The sequence below is a fragment of the Miniopterus schreibersii genome (assembly GCF_964146895.1).
Source record: "Miniopterus schreibersii genome assembly, chromosome: 1".
Classification (NCBI taxonomy): Eukaryota; Metazoa; Chordata; class Mammalia; order Chiroptera; family Miniopteridae; genus Miniopterus; species Miniopterus schreibersii.
This window is the reverse complement of record NC_138101.1, coordinates 89,041,660-89,060,319: the sequence shown is the minus strand read 5'-3', so window position 1 is coordinate 89,060,319 and position 18,660 is coordinate 89,041,660. Positions and strand designations below refer to the sequence as shown.

The window sequence follows — 18,660 nt, the reverse complement described above, 5'->3', positions numbered from 1 at the left end:
CCCCGCACCAACCCCAAGCATTCTCAGCCTTTTCTCCTGGTTTTCTGTTGGTGACATGTCTGTCTGTTTTGTATTATTGATGGGGTTTCGGGAACTACAGACTGTGCGAAACAGGCAGGTGGTAACGCAGCTAAAAGGTGCTCTCCTTCCAAGAATAACACTGGCGCTGCCCTGGGAAAGGCGGCTCTGGTGCATTTTGAGGACAAGCCCGTCTGCGTCTGGAATCTGGAAAAGGCTGCGGAGGGCGGGCTGCCCATCACGGAGTCCCTCTCAGGAACCTTTCAGGAAATGATGTGTTTTGGCAGACATGAGAGTCTAGGGCTTTTTTTTCTTTATTAATTTATAATTTGTCTTCAAATTGAGGCAACATTCTGCTGGCAGGATTCCTAGAGGGAATTAGCCTTTCCAGGGCTGGGTACCAGGATTCATTTGACCGCAGGGTCAGGAAGTTATGGCTTAAAGAGGAATGTGTCGGGAATGGGGGTGTCCTTCTGCATTTCAAGCGATGGAGGTTCGTGGGCAGCAGCATCGTTACTGTATCTGAAGTTTGAATAGAGAATGAGCAGCAGGATGGGGACGTTGCTTTGACAGCAGATGTCCTCTCCCCAGCCATCACTGCCTGCCATGGAGGGGGCTATTGAGGTGGTGGGAGGGCCTCCTGTGGGGCAGTGTGTGGGATACCAAAGGGCTGGTGTGAGTTTGGTCATCTCAGGGAAATAATTCACCAGAGCGTTGTTTTATTTGAATACCACAAAGTCATTAATGTATTACCCTTTTCTCCTTAGCTGTCCCTACCCCCACACCATTTCCCCAATGCCCCCACCACCACGATCTTTTTTGGAAGTTCCCAGATACACTCCCTATTGGAAGGGAATGCAGTCATACACGTCATGCTTTTCTGTAAATACAACCCATAATTACATGGCCCCAGAGGAGATCCTTACAGCCTCTCGCTTGGACTAACCGTACAATTACTCTCCTGCATTCAGCGTTTCTCCTCCAGTTCATCCTACATTGTCATCACCAGAGCAACCTCCCCACACTCTATTTTTGTAATTAATGAGAAATTATTTTTTAGACTAGTTTTAGGTTCATACCAAAACTGAGCTGTAAGTACAGAGAATTACCATGTACCACCCCACCCCACCCCCACACACACACACAACCTCCTTCCCGGTGGACATCCTGCACAAGAGTTGTTATGATCATTGAACCTATATCAATACATCATTACCACTCGAAGTCAATAGTTTACATTAGAATTCACTCTTGGTATTGTACACACTATGGGCTTTTCAAATGTGTAATGACATGTATCCTTCTTTGAAGTATATACAGGATATTTTCATTGCCCTAAAAATCCTCTACGCTACATGTATTTCATCCCGCCCTCCCCTCTAACACCTGGCAATTACTGATCTTTTTACTATCTCCACAGTTTTGCATTTTCCAGAACGTCGCCTATTCAGATTGGCTTCTTTCACTTAGCAATATGCAGTTAAGTTTCTAATATGTCTTTTATGGCTTGGTAGTTCACTTCTTTTTAGCACTGAAAAGTATTCCATTGTCTGGATGCACCACTTTTATTTATCCATTCATCCACTAAAGGATATCTTGGTTGCCTCCAAGCATGGGCAGTTATGAATAAAACTGCTATCAACATCCATGTGCAAAATTTTATGTGGACATAGTTTCAATTAATTTGGGTAAATATTAAGAAGCTCCAGCCCGGCCCGGCCGGGCGTGGCTCAGCAGCTGAGCATCGACCTAGGATCCAGGCAATTGGGGTTCGATTCCCGGTCAGGGCACATGCCCAGTTTGCGGGCTAGGCAGCCGATCAATGACTCTCTCATCATTGATGTTTCTATCTCTCTCTCTCCCCCTCCTTTCCTCTCTCTGAAATTAATAAAGATATGTTTAAAAAAAAAAGAAGCTCCATTGCTGGATCATATGGTAATAGTAAGTTTAGTTTTGCAAGAAATTGACAAGCTGTCTTCCATGGCTATACCATTTATATTCCCACAGCAGTGAATGAGAGCTCATGCCAACATTTGGTGTTATCAGTGTTTTGGCTTTTAGCTATTCTAATAGGTGTGCAGTGATATCTCATTGTTTTAATTTGCAATTCCCTAATCATATATTATATAGGACATTTTTTCATATGCTTCATTGCCATCTGTATATCTTCTTTGGTGAGGTGTCTGTTCAGGTCTTTTGTTCATTTTTTAATCTGGTTGTTTTCTTATTGTTGACTTTTAAGAGTTTATTGTATATTCTGGATACCAGTCATTTTTCAGATGTGTTTTACAAATATTTTCTACCAGCCCATGGTTTGTATTCTCGTTTTCTTGACAGTGTCTTTTGCAGAGCAGAAAACTTTCATTTTAATGAAATCTAGCTTATCAATTATTACTCTTATGGATCATACCTGGTGTTATATCTAAGACGGCATGACCATATCCAAGGTCACCTAGGTTTTCTTCTATATTATCTTCTAGGGGTTTTATAGTTTTGTGTTTTATATTTAAGTCTATGGTCTATTTTGAATTAATTTTTATGAAGGGCATAAGGTCTCTGCTTAGATTCATTTTTTTTTTAAATATGGATGTTCAGGTATTCCAACACCATTTAGTGAAAAGATTATCTTCGCTCCATTGTGTTACCCTTGCTCTTTTGTCAAATAAGTTGGTTATATCTATGTAGATTTATTTCTTTACTCTCTACTCTGTTCCATGAATCTATTTGTCTATTCTTGCACCAATACCACACTGTCTCACTTGGTGTAGCTTATCAGTAAGTCTTGAAGTTGAGTAATATCAGCTCTCTAACTTTGTTCTTTTCCTTCAATACTGAGGTGACTACTCTGGGTTTTCTGCCATCCATATAAATTTCAGAATCAGTTTGTTGATACCCACAAAATAACTTGCTGAGATTTTTATTGGGATCATGTAAAATCTGCAGATCAAGTTGGGAAGAATTGACACTTTGACACTATAGAGTCTCCCTATCGTGAACGTGGAATATTTATCCATTTATTTAGTTCTTTGTTGATACCTTTCATCAGAGTTTTCCCATTTTCCTCATATAGATCTTATATTTTGTTAGAATTATACCTAAATATTTTATTTTGGGGTTCTAATGTAATTGCTAATGTGCTTTTTAAATTTCAAATTCTACTTGTTCATTGCTGGTATAGAGGAAAACAATTTACTTTTACATAATAACCTTATATCCTGTAACCTAGCTATAATTATTAACTAGTTCCAGAGTATGGTTTTCAATTCTTTCAGATTTTCTACATAGACGATCCTGTCATCTGTGAACAATGACAGTTTTATTTTTTCTTTCCCAACCAATATACCTTGTATTTCCTTTTCTTGTTACATTAGCTAGGACTTCCGGTACAGTGTTGAAAAGCCATGGTGAGAAGGACACACTTGCCTTGCTCCTGATCTTAGCAGGAAAGCTTCATGTTTCTCACCATTATGTATGATGTTAGCTGTAGGCTTTTTGTAGATATTGTTTATCAAGTTGAGGAAGGTCCCCTCCATTCCTAGTTTAGTGAGGGTATTTTTCATGAATGGGATTGGATTTTGTCAAATGCTTTCCTTGCATCAGTTCCTCTGGTAAAATATTTTCTCCTGAGGGCAGGCCTTATTAAGAACAGAATGCTCTCCCTACCTCCATGTAGCCTTCCTTGAAGAATATTGAGAATGAGCTTTCAGGTTGCATGGACTTGGGTCTCAGTCTCGGCTCAGCACCCTCCCTAGTCATGTGACCATCTGCAAGGGTTTAATCTTTCTGAGCTTTCTGAGCTTTGATTTCCTTATCAGTACAGTGTAGCTAATACTAAATTACCTCTTTTCAATCTTCACTGTGACAGTTTACAGGGTGACAGTAAAGACTGAAAAGAGGTAATTTAGAGCCAGTGACAGGGCCATGCCTGATGTAAAGGAGGCACTGGGTGAGTTACTGCTCTTTTGCCCTTTGCCTTCTTCTAGAAGGGGTATCTGTTTTAAGTCCCTACCACAAAAAAGTTATTTCCCATTCCTTTGCTTCTCAAGCTCTCTCTTGCTGTTATCACCTGACCTTCCCCCTTGAATTATCAGGGGTTTCGGTTCTATGAAAGAACAGCATTTTCTCCCTGCTTTAACCTCAGCTGTGGCTGTTTCTCCCTTCTGCTACCAAACTGGCAGGAGGTACCTGGTCCTGAGCTCTGCAGCCAACAGGGGGATGGAGCCCTGGAGACAGGACTATGCTCAGCTTCTTCTGCTCTCCAGCTGGGCTTCTGTGCTGGGGCCTCTGAGCAAGGCAACTGGGCTGCATTTCTAAAGCTACTTCCCAGGAGAGAGCCAGGAGGAGTGTGTGACATCCCACAGGGTGTGGAAGGATAAACCCCACATACGAATGAGGGCTTGACATCCATAGGACAGTATCTCTCTTCTCATCCTTGCTATGGATGACAGGTTTTCTCACATGGGCCTACTTGTCTAGAAAGTATATTTCCATCAGAGGGCCATTAGCCTTGGCTTTCCTCTATAGCTCAGAGCATGCTCATTAGGATGTCATCCCACTATCTCAAGAACAGCTGTTTCTATATTGACACTTCCTTTACAGGATTACAAAAGGCCACTGGGGGGGTTTGTGGGATTGCAAGGCTTCTGCAAGATGAGATAAAAGGGACACATCAGGCCTGATGTTTCATAATTAATTGTCACCACTCTGGGGCTCCAGTAGCTGCTGCAATGTTTCTGGATTCCTGAACAAAAATAACATGCATGTGCATGTGTCTGAGCATGTGAACACACACACACACACACACACACACACACACACCCCAAAGAAAAGAGCACAAAAGGTGAGGTTAGTGAAAGTCGCAGCGTCTGAATGACTCTTCAGGACTAGCTCCAGAATTGTTGGCAGTGCCGCTGCTGCTGTAGCTGTCTTATGCCTTTTGTCTATCTGTCCACATCTTGTTTCAAAGGACTTAAGGGTCTTCTGTCCAAAATATAGCTTAGAGGCTTCATGTCTCTAGCAGGCCTGTGGACTAAGAGCTCCGTAACATACACTGAAGGAAAAGAGAACAGAGGAGATTAAGCAGGTCCCTTGAAACACTGTTTGTTGCATTAAGTAGCCCAATATCTAGATTCAGGTTTGTTCATTAAGAAAGAAGCCGCTGGCTCCCGCTCTCCCTTCCAGCATTCCATGCACACTTTCTCAAGGCCCTCAGTGACCTTCTAGTTACTACCCACTGCTCTCAGTTTTTATCTGGCTTAAACTCTCTGTAACATTGCTCCTTCTGTTTGTAATTTAATTCTTGTTTTTATCAAACTAATACACATGCATGGCATGTGTAATTTAAAATAACATTTTAAAGTTCAAGAGTACTACAGGGCTTATCAAAAACACACACACACAGACCCTTTCTCTGAATCTCTGAGTCCCTCTCCCCAGGGACACCTGCAGACATCCCTTTCAGCTGTTGCTTGTAGTAGTTAATTCAAGGCTTCTCAACAATATAACTATACTGTGATGTCTTAACTACTCAGTTTTTGACACTTTATGCTATCACCTTAAAGCCTTATTCTGCATCCCTACAAGCACATGCACACCTCTTCTTTCTTCTCAATATATCTATATCATAGTTTAAATCAAAATTCAGTTTTATTATGACTACCAAGTATTGTTTACAGCTGAGAAATATTGTATATTATGATTACATATCCTGAATTTTGTGACTTTATGTTTTTTCAGGAGTGAATAATTGCCTTGTTGTTTGCTGAATATTCTATGTACCCCTCAATCATTTCTTTAAGTTCTTCCATAGAACTATGTATCTCCTCTCAACTTGGGAAACTCATCAAATAATCAACACATTCTCTTTTATTTTCTTATTTTTGAGACATTCTTCCTGCAACAATTGGGCTGGCTTCTACGTCTCTTGCATGACGACTGTCTTCCTAGGCTCCTCTTTTCCATTATTCTGGGAACTCCCTTCCACCTCCCCTGTGATTGGTTCTTCTTTTCTTGGAATTCATGTTCTCTCTGTAGGTCTAACTTTCTTTTGCTAGAGACTGTCTTCCAATAAACTTCTGAGAAAAGGTGAGTGAGAAGTAAAATTTCTGTTCTTGAATATCTGCCCTCACACTTAACTAATAACTTGTCTAGCGGTTACTTGTCTGCTGTCAAAACCCGAAGCTACATTTCCATGCTTGACTCTTAAGTTCCAGGTCAAAATGTTCAGGCACCAGAAGCTCTGTATGTCTGGAGCTACTCATTTTCATCTCCCCAAACCTTCTCTTTCTCTTGTGCATTTAACTAGCAGGACCATCCTTCCTCTAGTCCCTTAATCTAGAGAAACACTGGGTACCTCCCTCCACCATTTATGACTCTCCAATACCTTACACTCAACCTCTCACCACTGTCCTACTTCTGGACTTAATCATTGCTTATCTGGATGATTGCAACGACCTTGTAACTGCTCTCCTAGCCTCAAATATACATTGCCTCTCCATTGTGCCATTTATCCTCTATCATTCAAGTTCAGAAAACTTAAGCTAGATGTTATCACTTCCTCTCCCCAAAAGTAACTTTTAGTGACTCCCTCTTGCTCTCAGAATAAGGTCTGAAATATATTTTTATATATGTACAAGTCAGAATCTGGTCTCATTGTCATTCGTTATGGCCTTCGTTCTTACTAATGATTCTATTTCATTTCATTTTCACGACAGTCTATTATCTGTATTCATACTGTCGAGGTGTAAAATTCAAATAGAATGGAGTACCCCTAAGCAAGCAGTAACAGAGTCCCCTACCCATCCTCATTTATATCTAAGGGTTTGTCCATTAAAGGAGAAATAGCTAAGATTTTGCCCATCCTGATCACAATCTCTTACTGAGAAACCCTCTGGCATTTTGACTTCTGGGATACTGGGAATCCTCTAGGGCATACTCAAGATAAACCACATTCCTATGATGTGAGACTTCCAAGAACCCATCTTTCTAAAAGATCAAGTGATTTCTTTCTTCACCTTGGGAAATACAGACCACGTGGCTTACCCCCCAGAGACCCCTAGGCAAGTGGGCAGCTGCCCTTGGGAGTGGCGTGTTCATGGGCAAAGGAGAGAAAGCTCTCTGATGGCCCAAAAGAAAGCCAGCCTCCTTTGAAGCACCACCATGATAACTTAAACCAGGATGAACCATTCTCTTGTTGAAGAAAATGACACGTTAAACTTCTGAAAAGGAAAGCACAGAAATTAGAAGGAGATTTAAAAGTTGATCATTAGCTGCCCGGTGCTTATTTAAGACACTTGAAATTTGGAAGCTAAGCCTTGTAAAAATCAAAAGTCAACAGTCATTGAGTGTTTGAAGGTGTACTATATATATTCCACTAAGCCTGGGTAGTCAATACCATAGATAAGGACACTATTTATTTCGCCATTCTAGGTGCAATTAACAGTTTACCTTGTGCAGACTTCACTTTATAAACATGGCAAATCAATGCTGGTTATCAAAATCCATCCACAACTGATAGCCCATGAACAAGGGCTTTGCAAAATGGCCTCAAAAGCCAATCAACAAGCCAGCCCCACATGGGTCAGCTTATTACCTACTTAATCACACAGGCACTCTGGCAATTTTATTGATTTGTCAGGACCTGGACGTGACATCACTCCTAATAGCACAGACAGTAAGCCATTACCACCATGCAGATAGCCTATCCCAGGCTGCAGCCATTGATTGCCTGACTTAGCCCCCTGCTGGGAAGGGCAAGTGGCACTCTGATGGGGCAAAGCATGCCAAGGCCAGATGTGAAGGACCTTCGTGTGGAGGTGAATAGTTGAATGATTCTTTCAGCATGCTGATAAGCCTGGTATTTGATGTCCATGAAGCAAGTGATGTTAAGACAGAATATAGACTAATTCTCCACACAGGCTGTTATTATTTTCCACTTGACATTCTCTACAGCTTGATCATTGCCATCAAGATTGAGTGAGACTCTGGGATGCCCAATTAGCATGTGAGGTTTTCATCCAGTAAATGCTGCATTTTCCTCCTGCCCTGGAAGAATGGAGGGCTGGTTTCCTTTGGACAGGATGTATGTTTTTGCATTGATGGAGATAGGTCTTATGCTGGGCTAATTGATTCTCTCCTCCTATTTACTCAAATGAAACATACTAAACAGAAAGTTCAGAAAGGTCCAAGAAGAAGACTGTTTACAACCCAAAATATGTAGCTAAGCTGGACAACCTTTAAGGCATTTGGATGAATGAAACATGGACGTCACAATACAGCATGTATCAAGAGGAAGAGGGAGAAAGATAGATGGTGAGGTCCAGGAAGGCTGCTGTGGTGATGGAGGCAACAGGAAAATAGACACAGAATTGAGAGTGGAAACAAACGAGCTGTGTGTACGTTGTGTGTGTGCCATTCACAAAGGACTTTCGCAAACATTATTTCATTCCTTCTTATTGGGTAGGTGTTCCGTAACCTTCCAGGTGCAAACTCAGGTATCAGCTTTTTTCATTTCACTATAGACATCACCACAGAGAGGAGCTGAATTTGAGCAACAAAAGGAAACCCTTCCCATAAGCAAATGTTCCCTCATATCCTCAACTGTTGGCCCAGCACCTGATACAGAGCTGCCGTACAGGAGAGTACAGTGGTTAATGGATTCTGAAGCCACTTGCAGTGTCACCTGGGCAGGTTACTTCACTTCTCTATGCCTCAGTGTCTTCATCTGCACTTAGAGTAAAGAAGAGTACCTATTTGATAAAGTGTTGTAAGAATTAAATGAACTAATATATTTTAAAATCTTTCAAATATTGACTGCAATGGAATGTGCCATACAAACGGGTTGCCATTATTTTATTAGACACTTAGAAAAATAATTGGTGAATGAATGATGTGGCTTAAGCAATAAAATGAAATAATAAAATTGGTTTAGACAAAGACAAGGCCAATTCCATAGAGCTTGGTATCGATACCAGAAAAGCACAGACAATGTAATCTCAGAAGCAAGCAGTAGAGGCACGTGCCTAGTCCACCAAACCTTTACCAGCCATGATATTCAGAAGTCAAGCTGAACCATACACTTTAAACTTCTCTTATTTTCTTTGCCTGGCTGTTCATGGAGCACTATTAAATGAAACCCAGAATGTAATCTAAGTAGACAAGGGAAAGGGGAAGAGGAAAGGAAGGAAGGGAGAAAGGAAGGGAGGGAAGAAGGGGAAAGAAAAAGGCAGGGAAAATGTATCTGCCCACCCAAACAAGCTATAGATCTACCTACCGTTTCTTCCAAATGCCACAGGAGCCGGAAAAGTCTGTGCACAGATGGGCAATGCTAACAGTGCACTGTGTCAATGCAAACCTTAGTTAGAACCAAGACAAAGGTAAACTACCCTGCTCTGGTGAGATGTAGATGACCTCCCAGGCCCCGGGCATGGAGGTCTGGTGATAACTGTGCTGCTCGATGTCTTCGTCCTGTTCTTAGGGATATTAGGTTTCATGTTTGGTCTAAATTCCAGCCACTTTTCAAACAGAGAATTATGGATGTAGGCAGTGTTTCTGTTTGCATAACCTCAGTCACAGCTTCCTCTAATGAGATGTGACATGAATTACCCAGGTTAGCTGAGTTAGGAGCTAAGGGACATGGTGTGGGATGTTGAAGAAAGACAGGACTCCTCTTCTAAACTTCCCTCCATCTTATTCTAGGGATTGTCCAAATGGGTTAGGACTATTGTTTTCTTCATGTGTGTGTGTGTTAGGGTCAATCTCATCCTATTTCTCTTCTCATCTGTTTTACATGAAAATAATTGACAACAGCCACCTTCATTCAAGGCTACAGCTTCTCCCCTCCCCCAGCTCTGTGTGGGTGAGGCCTGCTGTGGGAAAGGAGGGCTGTGGGCCCTCCTCCCTGCCCAGCCTCTAGCAAGTCCAGGGTTAAGGTGGGTGGCAGAGGTCAGGGCAGGAAAGTCTCTCTCCCTCTGGGACTGACAGGTGTTTATACCGAATTCTTGCCCCTGTGGTGCCCCTTCTGGGGGCTTTGAAGGCCTTCTTCCCCCCCTTTCCCACTACTGGGGGTTTCTCAGTGCAATTCCCTGGCACAGTGAAGCCTCCCTTCAAGTTAGTCATTCAAGATTCCTCTCTTCACCTGGGCCCCACACTCAGCCTCTTCCAGGTGGGGTTCCCTTGCCCTTCACACAGTCACTGAGCACCTGAGAGGAACCAAGACCAACTCCCTCAGGCAGCCGCCTCTGCCCCGAGACAATGGGATGGAAGTTACTCCCAATGTCCCACTCTTCCCTTCCCTTTGCTGCCACCAGCTGCTCCAGCCAGTCTTTTTCCCTTTAAAAAGCGCCCTGTGCCCTCCCAAGAGGTTTCTCCAAGCCCCTCTCACCAGGCCTGAGGGGAGGGGACATTAGCTCCCACCTCTTCCTCCTCCTTCTCTGAGAGCCTGGGGGAGACAAGGTCAGCTTAGGGCTTCAGAACAGCCCTCAGACCCTCCTTCACAAGCCCCCAGTGGATTGGAAGGTGAGAATGGTCGGTGCCCGTTGTCTCAAGATCTCCAATAAACTTGAGAAGGACCCTCTTTTTAACATCCTGCTAAATTTACTTGAGATGACATTAAAAAGGTGTCTACACTGTGTTTTCTATTGTCTTTGTTTCCTTAATGTAAGCTATCTTTTACCTTTTACCAGAGAAGGAATGAAAATGAACAAAAGGAGAAGAGATAGCACTTTCCAAATTGATTCTGCCCGTCTTTTCCAGAAGGGCACTTAGCTCACCCTCCCAGCCCTTCTCAGCTCATTGCTCTTTGCCACTGACCCCCGCTTCCAGTGGTCTCAGGGTGCCCGCTGACCCCGGAGCTTCATTATGCACCTCCTGTGCTGTGTGCCCCCGTTACCACCACCTCCCCGCCCCCACCCTCGCCACCCTGAAATTTCTGTCCTGTAGACCATTCTTTTTTGTATTCTGTCAAATGAACAGAATAAAGATGTGCAGATGAGCATCCTTAGCGCCGGCGAGTTTACTGAGGTAAGCTATGCATACACGTGGGCCTTCAGAATCCCAAAGGGGTCAGCGGCACAAACGGTCATTTCAGGCACTGGGCCAATAGCTGGATAAGACCTGAGTCCAGTATGTCAGGCTCACTGCGAGCAGAGCCCAGAGGTCCTCCTATCTGTGCCATGACCCAGTATTCTGTCAAGATGTGACCCACCCTGCCCACGGCTTGTTAGCAGACATCAGCTTGGCCAGGGCCTGACTCCTGAGTCAGCTATTGCCCCTATGCCCACGCACCCTGGCCCTGTGGGCCAGCCCTCTCCTGCTGCTGCTTCCCCAGCACCAGGTTGTAAACTGCTTTCTCTCTGACAGGCCATCATCCCCAAGTCCCTTTCCCACCCCTGCGCCAGTCGTGATTAAGAACACCCATTTGATTTGATACATCTTGCTTCGGTGTATCAGGACCATTGATTTATCTGAAATATGGTTCAATCGATTCCTATGCACTTTTGTTCCACAGTTTGAATGTAATCATCTCCATGGAGACTGGAATGAAGTGTTTGAAACAAGCAACCCCCAAACTTCACTGGCCTTGAGTGCTCTGTTCCAGGAGGCACAAACCCAGCAGCTTCAGGGACTCTAGGACAGAAGTCTGTCTTCTCTGCCCCATCTACCCAGGGTTCCTTGACACCCCATCCCAGCCCCCTCCTCTTTGTCTGTCCCATGGCCCTTGCGCTGTTTCCTGGATGCACAGGGAACCAACCCCTCACCCACTCCCCTGGCAGAAACATGCTTTCTTTAGGTCATATGCTGCTCTCTTCCAGTTATTCCTAATTCACCATTTTCCATTTCTTTGTTCCAATGAATCCCTGGTCCCTTAGTGCTGGTCCTTGGCTGTTGACCCTCAGATCTGTTCCCTTTTCCCTCCCCTGCCTGGGTGGCTAGTTCCACGGCTCTGTGTCAGTTGGCAGCTTCAGTGCATGGAAGACGCTGGTGGGAGATTAGAAGGGGGTAAGAAGGGAGAAGCAGGGCAGTCCTTCTCCCACCCCGGCTCAGTCTTGGCACACGACTCCAGCCATGGTCGGGTCCCACCTGATGAGTCCACGGTGTTCCAGCCTCTGCCAGGTGACCCTGGTCCTTGGCTCCAGGGAGCAGCTCTTCCCTATGTACCCTCAGGCCAAGGCTTACGCTGGCTTTTGGCTGCCTCCTCAGCTCCTGTGGGCTTCTTCCTCTTCCATCACCTGTGCTTAGCTCCAACAGACATGGAAGCAGTGGTTCCTGAGCCCCAGAACTGTAAATCTAATACCATTTCCTGTATTGACAGAGATTTTTCATTTTCCTGATAGGCCCAATGGATACATCTCCAGCCTACTGTAATCTGATAAAGTCCTCTGTGACAGGTGAGGGTATAATGGACTTTGGTTTTCATCTTGACTCTGATAGTTCTAGCTGTGCTACCTTAGTCAACTTCTTAAACCTCTCTGAGCTTCATCAGTTCTGCCATTGAGACAGGCTTAGTAACCTTCCAGCATGTTGTCCGGCAACTCCTGGGTAGTCAGCAAACATTAAGTCCCCTCACCTCTCCTGAAGTGGTCACATCCACCAAGGTATAAGTGCATATCTCCTCCAGGGAAACGTGTTAGTGTTATAGCAACGGCCTTCTAGAAATAAACAACTTTAAACTCAGTAATTAATTTTAAATATATAAAACTTAAACTCCCACAATTAGAAAGACAGTCTTGGACAAGCTGACCTTTGAGAGCCTTCATATCTCTCTGTGAGGACTGGGAGGGCTTCTGAGCCACCTTCTCCTCTCCGTTAGCTGGAAGGAGGTGCTGATATGAGATGTGATCCTTCTCTCCGTCCCCCAGAGGGGTGGAATGTGTGGGGCTCAAATGTGTGGGAGTCTGGCCCAGAGTTATTTTTGTTTCCATTAACATTCTCTTCTATATGTATTTTAACCTTAATCAATTGCATATGTTCTTGTTTTATTTGCACTTAGTTCATCAAAGTGTCCCTTATGATCTGAACTATGCCATGAGGCCTTAAGCTCGTCAGTGAAATGCTCATTAATACCCCTGGGAAACAGGAAGTTGCATTTAGTCAAATATAAATAAAGTCAGCTCCCAGGGGCTTAGCCCTGGCCTGGGTCAAGAAGGAGCCGGTGACTTCTCAGTTGATCTGATCCATTGCCCCCTTTCAGACTGCACTGGAGGAAGAAATTCCCAGACTCTGGACAAATGAGTGCTTTGAAAATGTGCATGTCCTTCATTCAACACCGTAACGTAGTGAAGCGTGTTTTATAAAGGAAATACTCTATTGATTTGGCTAAATAATTGGGCATCATTCCAGATTTATTTCCACCCCCAAATAGTTTGAAACCAGGCGGTACAGGGAGGAAGTGAGAAATAGGAAGAAAGGTATGGAAGCCTGAACCACCTCGCCAAAGACGCCTGCAAGTCCTGTTATAGAGCTTTCCATCTTCCCCGTCTCTCCCTTCTCTCTCCCCCTCTCACTAACTCCCCTACTGCACATATGGAACCAATTACGAACAAAGCCCGATTGTTATATATTTGGAATTTCCCACATCAACTTGATGCTTTCTTTAACTGCCTCTTAATGTGTGTCTGCACTGGGTGACCAGACCCTCCTTTCCAGTCTGCCCACCCCCCCACCCCCCCCATACCCCCCTTCTAAGAGTGTTTTTCCTGATTCATTTTATAGTGGTATAAAATTCCACTCCTTTCCTTCACACCCACCCCCACTTCCTATTAGTTTCTTTGAATAAACAGAACATTCTTTTCCATCATTTTCAATAAACTGGTCTGTAGAGAGTAAATATAAGCTGGCTCCCAAAGCATATGAGTGATATCAGGTTAACACCCAAAAGCATGAGATGATTACAAAGGAAATGGCATCTCTTTCATAAAACCCAGAATGGAGAAGAGAAGTGGATGTAGAAATACATTTTTTTTTCTTTTTATGTTCAAATTATTATTTTTTTTAATTTTATTTTTGTTTAAAATATTACAGATGTCTCTTTTTCTCCCCAATGACCCGTTCCACCCCGTCCCATCCCCCTCCCCAATTCCTCTCCCCACCATTGTCCGTGTCCTTGGGTGGTGCATATATGCATATAGGAGAAGACTAAAATACTTTCAGTCTTGGAAGTTCTTTATGTTTTTCTTTATAGTAATTTTCTCTACTACAGAAATAAGCAGCTTTAAGGAGGAGTAGTGATGGGGGAGGGGCAAGTAAACAATATATCAGTTATACAATATTACAGAAAAGTTAAAATTTTAGAGCACGGGTGCCCTCAGATAACCTGAGGAGATTTTCTAATATGGAATTATACAGTAAGATTAGAAAATAATAGGCCAAAGTGATGGATGAATATGAGCTTGGGCAGCTTTTTTCAGAGCCTCGTAAAGTTAAACACAACTTCTTCATGTTTACTGGCACACATAAAATTAAATGTTCTGTAACAGACATTTAAAGGGGAGGTGCCAAATGCAAGTAGATTTGAATTGATTGATCTGAACCACGTGATACAAACATTTTTCCCTTCCTTCTCTCATTCCTCCTCCTTGTGGACTGCATTCACATATATGGTTAATGTCATTGTATGCCGACAGACATTTATTTCCTATGTGTAGAAAGCAGAAGGAAAAAAACCAGATATGTATGTCTGACACTCAGGGTCATACATATAATTTATGACTGCAAAGAGGGAACCCCCCCCCCAAGTCCCTAATGTGCTATGTCACTGGTCTTCAAATATTTTCTCCTGTGTTGGGAAGAGAGTGAAATCAGAACGCAGGGTTTCACCGGCATCTCCACACCAGATGGTGATGTTCCAAATAGTCTTCTTAAGGTGAGCACGTGACCTACTGTACAGCCGAGGGGCTCCGGCATCACGTGATGGGATGAATAATCCGTCTGATAGAGCTTTGATTAGACAACTGACCTGGTTACCATCTGTAGCCAGGAGAAACAAAGTTGACATTTCTGGATCACTCTTCCCAGAAGCGTCGCTTGCCCACTTCTGGGACATGCAGCCTCACGGAGGGACTGACACACAGGAACAGACAGGAGGGAGCTAAAGCTATGCTGCTGAAAACACACTCAACTTGCAGAACTTGGGCTATTTTTCTTCTTCCCCATCCCCCCACCTCCCGACAAACCACATCTTGACTCATATGGTCGAAAGAAAAACTCTTTCAGTTATTTGATATTTGGGAAACCTCCAGGAGACCATAACTTTGTTTTAGGAAGCCTCTGTCTCTCTCTTGCTGGGAACGCTCTCGCGAGCTCGCGCACGCACACACACAGACACAGACACACACACTCACTCACACTCACACACAGCTCTACACCATGGTGGTTCAGGCTGCAGTGGCTCCGAATAGACCCCAAAGACTTTTGCTGAAAATTCCGTATGGATCTCTGAGAAGACGCAGCGTGGAGAGGGTAAGCGACGCGGCGGGCTGTTTGTTTTCAGCCAGCAACTGCTCCAAAGAAAGGGAGATGTTTGATTTCATTGTACATAGCATCCCTCTGCTAGTCCTGTTTTCCTGAAAAATTCGAATTCCTGGGACTGTAGAACACTAAGTCATAATGTAATCTTTGACTTACTAGATAATGATGAGAAATTTGAAACAGAAATGTTTGTCAACTGTGCATGTGGGGAGGGGGTTGCTTAGAGAGGAAAAATGGAAAAGACTGGGGTGGGGGCTGGCCTTTGTAACGGATATGGAAGATGAGTGTGCTTGTGGAGAAATGCATCCGGCTGCAGGGGCTGTGAAACCTGTTTTCTTCTATGTTTAATGAATCAGATCCATTAGTGCAGCAGGCTGCAAATTTCCTCTCTGGGTGATAGTGTCTTCAAAGGAGGTGATGATGACGTTAAGGAGCTGTGATGTCTTGAGGATTTAAATTGTATACCCGGTTGACTAAAATCCCCTCTGTGTTTTGTTGTTGTTATTATTGTTTCAAATACTTTGCTATCATTTTGGTTTATTTTTTTACTACTATGGATTTTAGCTCAGAATTACTGTGTTAATTTTCTGTAAGAGTGCTTACTTTAATGGTAGTCCCTGGCAGAGAAAATCCTGTAAAACAATAGGAAGGATTTGTTCTTCTCTGGAGTGACTGATGCAGTTTGGGGGTTGCTTGTGGCTAATGCAAAGCTGATTGTCCTCAAAACGGTGGGCTCATTCGTGTGGTGACAGTACCTACACCCATGCAGGTGTGGAATTCTTGGTGGGTCTCAGAACCCCCTGTCTGAGTCATGGCAGGCCCCTCGGTGAGCTGTGGACGTCAATTTAGAAGTCTTAAGGTGTAATCTGAGATCAACAAGGCAAGGAGCTCTCTTGATAGATAACAACCTGCCACATGTTATAAAGGGGAACAGCATTTAATTTTAAGTGACTTTTTCTGGTTTGTATACTTACTACTCAGTGACTTGTAAATTTCAGGAAAACATAATTAAAGCTTTAAAAATATGGCCCAGCCAGCCATGGCTCAGCAGTTGAGCATCAACCTATGATCCAGGAGATCGAGGTTCGATTCCTGGTCAGGGCACATGCCTGGGTTTTAGGCTTGATCCCCAGCAGGGGGCGTACAGGAGACAGCTGATCAATGACTCTCTCATCATTGATGTTTTTATCTCTCTCTCCCTCTCCCTTCCTCTCTCTGAAATCAATAAAAATATATTAAAAAGAAATATGAAGGGCTATCTAAGCTTCTAGTTAGGGTTGACTTCTGACTTTTTAGAAGTTGTATTTTTCCCGCCATTTGAGTAATAATGAAAACAACTTCACTTCCCACTCTGGTTATGGGTACATCTTTACTTTAAGACATTATTCTTGTGCTCAATATCAGGGTCATCAGCTCATATGTATTCAGTGCCTACTGCGTGCTCCCTTTTATACCAGGAGCTTTAGAGCACAGGACCATCAGTAACTGCAAAAGTTACACATTTCTCAGGCTTGTATTGAATGTGATTTTAGGCTCTGGTGAAAACGTTTGGACCTGTACTGTAACTAAAGTTAGTTAACATGTTCTGTTCACAAATACTCGCTTGGAAACGTGAATTGCACACACTGGAATTGTACCACATGGTACTAATGAGAGAGTTATCCTACATATAGGTACACAAAAAATCATATTAACCTGGTAACCTCTGTTTAACCATTATAACCTCTAGCTGGGTGTTTGTTTAATAAATCAAGATGCGTACAGTTACCATTTCTGTTATTCACTGTTCACTAATTTTAGAAAAACTGACAATGTATGAACACAGTGTCATATATAGAACCTATTAGTTGTTGCATACGTTGGCGTATATTTACATTCAAAACACAAAGACCTGTTTTCTGCCCTTGGGCACATGCCAGTGTTGCTCCTACCTTAGGCGTTTGATCTGAAAGTTTCTGGGCCCTTAAGGAAAGTATGAATGCCCATCATTGGAGCATCAGACATGTATTACTATCCATCTTTAGATGGGTAGCAGCGGGCCTGGGACACCAGGGACATCACTCACAGGGAAAGGGCTCTTGAGCTCCTTTCACTCTCCACCACAAAGGAGAATGAGACTAATTAGAATATATGATGTTACATCAATTACAATTGGATATTTTATACTGTTGGTGATTTTATGACAATTTTCAGGATCAGAGTCATATATTTATATAAAAGGAGGGCAAGAAAGGTGAGAAACAACATTTGCTTTAAGGGCAGACACTGAGGACCAGCTCTCTGTTCTGGGAACTTGCTGAATTCAAAGCAACAGCAGCTTTTTCAGTTACATCAGGAGCCTAGAGGGTGACAATCATTGGAGTTGTCTCATGATATTTGGTGATGCCAAGACCTCGCATTTCTATAACACCTTTACACCAATACACTTTCTTTTTTTTCTACTTTTTTTGAAATCCACATCCGAGGATATTTTCCATTGCTTTTCAGAGAGAGTGGAAGGGAGAGAGAGAAACATCGATGTGAAAGAGACACATCAATTGGTTGCCTCTGGCACATGCCCCAACTGGGCCGGGTGATCAAGCCTGCAACCGAGGTATGTGCCCTTGACTGGAATCGAACCTGTAGGCTGACGCTCTAACCACTGAGCCAAACTGGCTAGGGTACCCCAATGCACTTTCTTATCCATTACCTCACTTTACCATCATGAGTTGTTAAGGAGACACAGAGGATTGGACTATTATTTTTGACCCGTTTGAACAGGAAAACCAAGGTATGGAGAGATTTAATCTTCTGTCCAGGGAAATACAGTCAATGACAGAGCAGGACCTAAGTTAGGTACCTACCATTGAGCCCGTGTTCCATCCGTCACCTTTGCTCTCTGGGAGCTTTGATATTGCAGCCTGGCCCTGAGAAATCGGTTACAACCAACTTGTCACCAGAACTTCACATAAGCATAAGTGTGTCACTTACCTACTTAAAACCTTTAAGTGGTTTCCTGCTTCAAAGTAACTACAAATGTCTGAATATAATTATAAGGTCCTTCATAACCAAGATCTTGCTACCCTCTCCAGTCTCATCTCTCCCCATACCTTACCCTGAGTATGTTATACTCCAACCATACTGACCATGTGTGCAGTTCCTCCAAACTACCATGCTCTCCCTTGCCTCAGGGCCTTT

General features: G+C 43.3%; 1 protein-coding gene across 5 annotated transcripts in view; it reads left to right on the top strand.

Annotated features, from left to right (window-relative positions):
• The window catches only part of FRMD4A (FERM domain containing 4A), a 578,005-nt gene that overhangs the window by 247,668 nt on the left and 311,677 nt on the right, over positions 1 to 18,660 (top strand). The window contains exon 1 of one of the 5 annotated variants that reach the window (XM_081154204.1): positions 15,295 to 15,474. The exons of 3 other annotated variants lie outside the window; for them this stretch is intronic. In XM_081154204.1, the coding sequence (XP_081010330.1) occupies positions 15,382 to 15,474 (93 nt within the window). In that variant the 5' untranslated portion in view covers positions 15,295 to 15,381. Of the gene's footprint in view, positions 1 to 15,294; positions 15,475 to 18,660 lie in introns of those variants that run through there. One more of the 5 variants, XM_081154209.1, reaches the window with a different exon arrangement.